Source organism: Strongylocentrotus purpuratus, unplaced genomic scaffold, assembly GCF_000002235.5.
Source record: "Strongylocentrotus purpuratus isolate Spur 01 unplaced genomic scaffold, Spur_5.0 spur5_scaffold_6, whole genome shotgun sequence".
Lineage (NCBI taxonomy): Eukaryota > Metazoa > Echinodermata > Echinoidea > Camarodonta > Strongylocentrotidae > Strongylocentrotus > Strongylocentrotus purpuratus.
Genome location: NW_022145612.1, coordinates 39,104,556 through 39,114,368, shown reverse-complemented (window position 1 = coordinate 39,114,368; position 9,813 = coordinate 39,104,556). Strand labels below are relative to the sequence as shown.

The 9,813-nt window shown below is 37.6% G+C and overlaps 1 protein-coding gene across 2 annotated transcripts; it reads left to right on the top strand.

The window, feature by feature from the left end:
* Positions 1 to 380: 380 nt before the first annotated feature.
* Positions 381 to 9,609, top strand: LOC100889589 (ankyrin repeat and protein kinase domain-containing protein 1). 2 transcript variants are annotated; one of them, XM_003728797.3, is made up of 4 exons: positions 381 to 456; positions 1,588 to 2,020; positions 7,373 to 7,602; positions 8,279 to 9,609. In XM_003728797.3, the coding sequence occupies exons 2-4, from the start codon at positions 1,758 to 1,760 to the stop codon at positions 9,127 to 9,129; spliced, it is 1,344 nt and encodes a 447-aa protein (XP_003728845.2). In that variant the 5' UTR covers positions 381 to 456; positions 1,588 to 1,757; the 3' UTR covers positions 9,130 to 9,609. The 2 variants fall into 2 exon arrangements, with proteins under 2 accessions (XP_003728845.2, XP_003728846.2); XM_003728798.3 differs by lacking the exon at positions 381 to 456 and adding an exon at positions 961 to 1,491.
* Positions 9,610 to 9,813: the final 204 nt, after the last annotated feature.

The following is a 9,813-nucleotide window of genomic DNA, read 5'->3' as shown; positions in this document are numbered from 1 at the left end:
ACAGTCCAACAAAAACGCTAGATTGTCCACTTTCGGGGTAAAGCGGAACATCATTAAAACCCTGCGGTTTGATGGACTTGCATATAATTAGGAAAGCACTGTTGCCCTTCTGTCACTCTTGCGTATTGCATTATTGAAACCCAGGCTTGCATGGATTTGATTTGATTTTGCAACAATTTAAAAACTCTTCTGAATTGATCGGTAAACATTACACTCTCAGGCTTTTTTTCCTTCTTCACAATGCGCTGTTGAGTTGTATGTGTTGTGATTTACACGAAGTAATGATACTAATATGTGGAACTTTTTATGCGCTATATTGGACTGAAGAATTGCATCATCTGTGACAAGTACTGTTGAGTGGTATGTGTTGTGCTTTACACGAAGTAATGATACTTATGTGGAACTTTTTATGCGCTAAGTGGACTGAAGAATAGACGTCATCTGTGACAAGTGCTGGTAAGTGTTCAAAGCAATTTGATGATTATCATTGTAACAAGATACATAACCTATAGTCCGTCCCAAAATGATACTTTGAAACATAATATCCTTTTATTTTTCGTCGTGGTAGATGTTATTGCTATGATGGCAGGTAATATACAATGAGGGATAGCAGATCAAATTAGAGTCGGTTACAAAACTGTAATATTCTTGTTGACTCGATTGATTTCATTCTGATTCAATAATTAAATCAACAAAGTAAATAGCGCATTTTCTTGCTGATTTTAATGCACATCACAAAAATTTCTGCGCATTGTTCAATGTTCTATAGAGATATCTGGATCACAGTATGATAGTTAACTCTGTTTAAAAAAAAGCAATTGAGCCTAAATCACTGCCACTGGACAGGTGTAAAATCTGTAAATCTCAATCAAAATTAACGGGACATAATAAAAACTATTGAAACGGATATATTTTTCAATACTCTTATAGACTTTCGCAATTATTTTGTATAATTAGTATCATTGTAATACCGTAAAGTATCTCACCTTTTTGACATGATTGTCTCGTGATAAAATGACATAATCAACGCACGCGTGCATGATTTTGTAATTGCTAAAATTCAACTAAATTTCACTTTCCTTTTTGACAGGCACTATTACTAAACTAGTTTGAGTAATCACGATTCTACGAAAAGCGGAATTGGGAATTGATACTTCAGTCGTTTCAGCTAAAACTCGTCATTGTCTGCAACATCCGTAGGATCTGCTTTCAAAACCTTCCTTTCTTCTTTATCCGCCATTATTCATTGAATGCACTCGAATAACTATTACAATATGGAATGTTTTCTCAGAGTTCGTCACACATTGTGAAAACGCCTACGCGTGTATCGACTCTAGCTTTTAACCTGTGAAATATTCGGTGCATGAGTATGACAAGCGATGACATGCAAAACACATTGTTTTCAACAGAATGTGTATTACACCACACCGCTGGCATTGTAACGACTATCTCGATTTTAAATGCAGAACTGCAAACTGCTAATTTGAAGAGGTGGGTTTTAATCTAAGTACCATAGCGCTACAAAGAGATGTACGTGTTAAGGACACGTACTTTTTAATTGTTGATAATATTGTTCTATACATGCAGGCTCTGGAACAAGAAACGACGACTGCGCAGCTGTAAGAAGATCACGTGACTAAACACAGCAGACGACAAACTCTGTTGTCATTTTCTGAAATCGCGATTAGAACGATCTCCCAAGCCAGCCATCGTACGTGCAAATTGATGCTCATCGCAGACGATTTTCGACTACGACGATGAATTCGCTTCTGCTAGCCGTGCAGGCGAACGATGTTGGTGAAATCCAGCGTCTCCTGACATTTTCTCCCATTTGTCGTAAGCTGGTCAACTACCAGGCCCCTCAGAGCCACGAAACACCTCTTTTCGTCGCCAGTGTACGGGGTTACACCGGCGTGGTACGTTGGCTGCTCAACCGGGGAGCTCGGGTAGACGTGACGACTAGCTGGGGTGCGTCGGGACTCCACGCTGCGGCTGAGAGGGGCCACGATTCGATCATCAAGTAAGAATCTCATTTGACTTTGATTTAATCTATTTCATTGATTATTTTGATGGATCTATTTAAAGAACTTACAGTAGCCTACACAATATCATCATCAGGTTGTATTAAAATCAAGTCTTTATTAGAGATCATGTACACACAAAAACCAGGCCCGTCAACCCAATGGGATAGGCGGGAGGTTATAATGAACAATATATACAATAGCAAAGTACATTAACAATAACAATATAAGTTACAGTGTAATAATATATGTGATAACAAGGAGCACCGGGATAGAGAGAAAGGGAAAAGGAAGATGTGAAAAGGAGAAAAGGAGAAAAGGAGAGGAAAACAGAGGGGGTAAAAGAAGAAGATTGTAACATTATGATGAGGAAGGAAAGATCCCCATACATTATACATAAATGAATAGTGTATAATTGAATCGAGATAAATTACGTATTACGGTAAATATTGTCATTTTGGTACAGAATGAAACATTAAACATTAATTTTAACAGATCTGAGATGTTTGTCCAGATAACTTGTTATTGTTTGTTGCTTGGACTCCCAAGACATACGGATTCATATCCTATAACGTATCATAAGTGTTCCCTTTATCAGCCCATTACAGGTGTACAGGAAATAATTAAATAATTGAATAAAATTGCATTGCTTTTGGCAAGACTACTTTCTTAAAAGTAACATTTAATAATGTAGGGCTACCAAAATAGTACAACATTGAGAAACATAATTACACGAATATCCATAGTTAAAGTGAGGAAAATGTTATTGTACGAATACGAGACATGGGGATATTACAAAATGATGAGCCTATAGATCGTAAAATAAGAATAGGCTAACTCAAGAAAAAATATATATAATAATTTCATTCCCTGTAAATACATAGAGCCATAGGCCTATATAAAGCATAAACGTTTCGTTTCTTTCTCCCGATGTAGCACTATACCAATGGATAAAATTTGAGCTAAGTCATTTACTTTTCTTGTTTTAATTATACACGTAGAAAAGAAACACAAAGTGTCAATCTGACAAAAAACATAATGCATTTCATAACATTAATAAATCTTATTTACGAAATTGATGATATTTGAGGAATTGTTCAATTATGACATACATCATTGTAAACCGATCACATGCAGACAAGCTCTAGAAGTTATAGCCCACGAGACCGAAAATATCGGTCCACGGGCCGTCTGCCGATTTTCTGAAGGCCGAGATTTTTCTGGCGGACCCTCGATGTGTCATCGAAAAAACGGGAGGGGTTTCGATACATGCAATTGATTCAATTATTGGACAATTAACACGGTTTAAGTAAAGTGATTAATTTGCACTCATTAATGAATTCGCTGTCCTTGCCGGCATTGGTAAAAAAAGGGAAAGTCCGGGTTTCGCATTTCAACTTACTCAACATGTTGCATTCTTATGCAAGGTCAGATCAGAGAAGTGCTAATTCTCTGGTCGAATAGAACCAAAATGGTCATGCAACTAATATAGTGTTTGATGATGATAATAATACGAAGAAAGAAATATCATGTTTCTGGTCTGCAGCAAAGATGCTGTGTAAAATTTTTGCAATGCATGAGTGATTGAACTTAGAATATAAAAAAAAGACATTACCCAAAATGTAAAGAAAATCTGTTTATTAAGGGAAAACTGATATTATTCAATGATTGATAATTAAATTTAATGTTTAATTGTTTGTCTCATGTCTGTGATGCGCATTCTCAATTCGACTATTCCATTCTTAAGGGGTGTAGTATAAATAATATATAATCTATTTTCTTTCTTCAGTGCCAATTGATATCGCACATGCACGTACTCGATAATATGCCAGTGTGCCCATTGATTAGTTTTATTGTTTGTTTACTATGATGTATTCGATAGCATTCGAATTAAAAAATCGATTACTTATTTAAAAAGATACATTAATGTAATTTGGTTATATTCTGTTCCTACTAGGATTTTATTTTGTTTTGTTGATGTTTTGGATGTGGGTTCTTTCGTTCAACAATATCATGTATACGAATTAAGAAATAAGTAACCTCCCAAAAAGAGGACAAATAATGGAAATAAAGCACATGTAACATGGCATAGAACTAACCAAATAACACAAATCCTACCATGATCTTGAAAAAGGGATAACTTTATGACGTTTACCAAGGTTGCTGATGATAGCTAAACTATAGATACGTATTGGGCAGGGTTGTCATTTCTGGGGGTCAGGGGTAAACTATCAAAGTTACTGCCGCGTTGTCAATTTTACTAGCATTATACAAATATTGATAAATCATTGGGAAAAGACGCTTCAAATTCAGTCTCACAAAAAAATCATTTATAAAGATAACATCAGAACAAACACTCAACACATGCAGTGTGCCGGGGTGTGGGAATTCAGACAAACCTGTCCTAGGCTTGTTGACATTGTGATCTAAATTAAATCGCACCTCCATCATTTTGCTGCAGGATCGCGTGGGGGCACGAGGACCCTTAAGGGATAGGATATAGCTATGTGTACCGCATGGGAAGTGTACTTATCAACTATTTTCCGCGGCTAGAGGATGTACGATATCGCCCTTTTCACGGATGCTCTTATTTCCTAAGAATTTAGCCGACACCACATAATTCCCCTTTTTTATTTGTTATTATTCTCATATTGTGCGGTTCCCCTATCCGTCATCCAGTATTTTTTCCTCACAGTACTGACTGTCATGATCGTATTCATCATCATGGTCGTCATCATCACCATCATAACCATCATCTCCATTGTTCTCGCGATCGCCTGGTTTCGCGTTTTATTTTGCATTTCATAATAAATTTTAAGAATTTATAAACAAATACCGGATAGCGTAATGTTTGCCTTTACATGCCATTCTTTCTCTTTTTATATGTATTTCGATATATTGGAATACCTGGATGAAAAGCTTGAAAAGGAACTTTTTCAAAGTAAATATTGAATTGGTAGACATATCCTCTTTCCGATTATAACGCGAAACCACACATGACCTGTACTTTTTAGATTTAAAACAATTACCTGGGACCTTAAAGGTAAAGACCAGTATTGGAAACGCCCCAATTTCAAAAAATGAAATGGAAGCTCTCATTACCAATCATGTGAAAGAATATGTTTTGACTAATACATGATGATAAAAAAATTGCCGGGAAACCGCCTACTAATTCATATATTTGGTAAATTTGTTTCTCTCATGGTCTGTGAGAGATATAGGGTAGTCCCATATACATCTTTCTGTGTATAGTGCTTGTAACTTTACGAAGAATGGGCCAAATTTCTTATCATTTTGATGATTCCAGAACCTTGCAGATGCTAGATGCTAGATGCTAGATGATCAACCTTTTCTGATCGATTCCACAACGTTTCTTTCACAATGCAATCGCATGACCATAACTGGTCTTTACCTTTAAGCTTTTACCTATTTTGTAATATTCTATCCCCTTCCTACCCCCCTCCTCTCTCTCTCCCTCTCTCTCTCTCTTTCTCCCTCTCTCTCTCTCTCTTTCTCCCTCTCTCTCTCTCTCTCTTTCTCCCTCTCTCTCTCTATATATCCCTGTCCATCCTGCCCTTTATTTCTCTTTTCCTCTCTTATTAATTTAATACAAAAAATACATTAATATAATGGGGCCTCGTAATACATGACCAGTATATAACATTCGGTATTCTTGGGATAAATTAGTCAGGGTCCCAGTTCCAGTGAACGATCAACTAAATGTGACTGCATTCTATTATCGTTATTTTTCATTTATTTATTATTTTTCGCAGCTTGTATTAAGTCATCATTCTATTGAGCCTTTATGACCGAATATCTTCCACAAAGAAAAGAATCTGTACTCTTTTCCCATAATATCACCTCCATGCAACTCAGTGACCCGGATATCCCGAATTCGGAGAGAGAAAAAAAAATTCCTAAATCCGACGACCCGTAGAAACTATAGCAGAAGTCATGCTTATAATGCACTGTTTGCTTGACAAAAATAGAATGATTTTTAACAATGAAAAAATGGTGTGTATTGCTGGGGGGGGGGGGGCGAGATGTAAGCCTAAATTAAAATCACAACACTAAATATCTCTAAATATGAGTATATAGACATTACTTATATATATTTTTTTAAATATTGAGAGTAAGCGAGTTTTTAGATATTTCATAAAGCCAGCTCAATATAAAGTGCAACTATGATTTCTTTAATATTTAGTTAGTCGTAATAAAACAAAGTTCAGGGTAACAAGCCGATCGTTTGTAGTGATAAATACACATCGATAAACATTTTATTGAAGTTACCCGGCAAAAGAAAAAGGTACGAAAAGGTAATCCATATACCACGATCAGACCACATACTCATTTTTTCACACTACAACAAGAAAAAAACCCACAAATACCCACAAAGAAACAAACGACCAAGTATTACAACAACTCGCAGAATTATGAGTAATGATAAATTAAGGTAGCTTTAACAAGGTGCCGACAATGTGACTTCTCAAGAAAACCTCTCCAATTTCTCTCCCCTTTTTTTCCGGAATCATCAAATTTTAATCAGATAAAAGCGAATTGGAATAGGTAAAACACCTGACAATGGAACCTAATTACATTAAAAATCGCAACAAACACGGATCTTTAATTTTCCTATACGCTTCTTGAATTCTCATTCATTACAAATATACAGCAGGTCCCCTAATCATCGTGTACCCGGGAACGTTGGCCCCGGAGCCTTTCTTTTGTTACCCCCCCCCCCCCCCGCCCCAGAAGAAAAAAAATCATGCACCTTTCACAATAAAGTGTTACATTTATTTATGATTCATCAGAACGCAATTTGTGGAATCGGAACAAAAACAAGGATACGGATACTGTCGACATTCTTCCTTAAGTCACGAAGTGGTTGAATATCTACCCAGGGGTTAGCTTTTAAAAATATGCCCTGGCATCTTTCTTTCAATTTTCAATTTATTTTCTTTTCTTTAAACAAAAATAGTTTATCAAACTGTGTAATGTCATCGTCCTTACAACTTATTATTTCAAGTATATAAGAATTGAAGATGTGCTCTTTAAAAATGAATCTATCATCCTGGTCTGAAGTACCTATGATTTTGTTACTGTTACTGTTGTTGTTTTGTCTCATGAATGTGACTGGGGGTATTATTGAACCCATTCTCTTTTTCTTTTTTTTCTTGTAAAGTCGTCACAAAACGGGCACACCATCTGAAAGCTATATTATAATCATGATAATAAAATGTGCTGCCGACTAATAATACGTACGAATCTTAAACAAGAACAAACAAAGAATAGAATTACTGCCGTTCATTAACTGGTAGCTGATTGTTGTCTTAATTTCATTTTTTTTACAGACTTCTTCTCGAGCAGAAAGCACCCATTAACACCCAGACACAGTATGGAGACACTGCTCTTCATCTAGCAGCTTTTAGAGGTCACCATAGGGTCATCTTACTCCTCCTCGCTGCCGGGATAGACACTACGATCATCAACTCGAAGGGGAGGACCGCCGTGGACGAAGCGGAGATCGCCGGCCATCACATCATCTCGAAGCGGCTGAGATACGAGAGACTCTCGCGATCAAGTAAGTTGAAGATTTGTTTTTATATTAATCATTATTTTGTGCATATTTACGTATTCCTTCTCTCTCTCTCTCTCTCTCTCTCTCTCTCTCCTCTCCCCTCTCTTTCGTTCGCTCTTTCTCCCATTGTAGTTTATATGTCTGTCTGTCTATGTACCTCTATGACCCCTTTCTGTTATTTATTAGCTTGAGGCCGTAATGATTATTCACATTATTGTCTTCATCTAGATTGCATTAGCATAATTTTCAATACTTCAAATATGAACTTATTATCACAAAATTTAATATGATTGTTTTTCTTTTGATATACACATTGTATTAAAAGAAATAGTGGAACAATACTTAAAAGAGTACATTGCATAAACAAGTTAGGATATAAATTATGTTCTTTGTGTTTCTTCGCTGTCGTGTTCAGTTTGACTGAATGGGCGAGTGTAAATAAATTGTCTTTTTCATTGTGTGTCGTAAAAGTGTTGCTTTCAGTGATAACCCTGCGAATTCAGGGAATTTCCCTGATTTTATCCTCGCCAAGCATAACAACAAATGCTAAGAGGAAGTATGTCGCCTGTCACGTCTGCCCTGTTCCCTGGGAGCTAAAACAAAAATAGATTAGATTTTTACTCAGTCCCCAAACTTCCACAATTTCTTGTTTACAATTCTTACCTGCGTTCACTTTCAGGTGAAGATCCGAATATGGATGAGAGGAGGCTTGCTCCGTTGGGTTCTATGCGAACCGAGCTGCTTCAAAACACCCCACATCATTCAGGCACGGCCGCGTGGGTAGACAGGAGTGCAGCAGCCATTGTACCCTGTTACCCTCCTCATGATTTCGGGTTTGATGTCGAGAAATACCATGTCCAAACGTCCAGCCCTGGTCAACTGGACACTCAAGCTCGTACGAAAGACTGGGTTATAAACTCTTCACCTGTACCGAATAAAACGTCTTCCACCTTCCAAGGATCACAGCCAAAGGTCCGATTCATCGGCGACGAGGTAGATGGAACGGAGGTCGTGTTCGCATGTCCTGCCCCAGTGACGCCGTCTAACACAGGCTCAAAGGTGAAACCGATGAACGTATCAAGGCGGAAGGCCGCCATGCTGAAAGACATCGGAAAAAGCCATTCCTGTGAAGGAATCTGCATGGAAACGAAGATTCCTTGCGAAACGATATTACCAGAGGTTGATGACGTCGCCGCGAGACCGCATGGACGATGTCGACGCGTCAACAGTCTTGAACGCGCCGTTGAGGAGCTGCAGGACGAACTCCGAGATACTCGCGAGGAAATGGCGCGCGCCAAAGCCGACATCACTGACATTCAAGACATGATGAGGTTATGCTGGGCTCGCGGTGGAGGAGCCGTGATCAGTGATCGCGGCGCTGCATCAGAAGCACCAATGATAGGCCAACGATACATCATTAGTCCTAGTGACGCTACTAACCCATTTGAATCAAGAAGGCATTCCGGTCCGTTTCAGATAGGCCGTAGTAAAGAAATACCTCAATACGATGCCGAATGCATGTCAGAATAAGATTCTTAAATGATGATAGTCTTCCCTTGTCACATCATGAGAGTGGAAAGCGGAAACCATGGCAACGACATTTTGTTCTCGGAAAACAATAATTCGGGAAATCACTTTGAACCTTGGTTGCTTTCTTGCTCGAAACATTTCAAGCTCGATCATTTCCTAACGAGAGCTGGTTAATGACGTATAACATCTAACATGGCGATTATTGTTTCTTTCATACTCCTAATGAACTGTAATTACTTTTAATGTACTTTTACTGCTTGTAATGCTTCTTCTTTATATGTTCAAATAACGAAGAATTATTCTTGATAATATATATGTTATCATATTATATATAGAGAGATTTATTATGTTATCGTGAAATGTAAATTTGCATTATGACTATGTGGACATTTTGTCAGATTGTGTTGTACATATCCTTTTACTTGAACTATATATATGTAAATACAGAGAGATTAAAGTTAAGGTTTTCAAATAAAAAAAGTGTTGTGAAGAATACGAGCTTGAGGTAGAGAGATGGGGGAGGAGAAGTAGAGAGATAGCAATTGAGAGTAGGAGAGGGGGAAAGATACTGAAAAGGAGAGAGGATGAGAAGTGTGCATGAGAGAGAGAGAGAGGGAGAGCTGGGAGAGGGGAGAGAGAAGATGATGAAAAATACAAATTGATTTAAGGGTCCATTTATTGGTA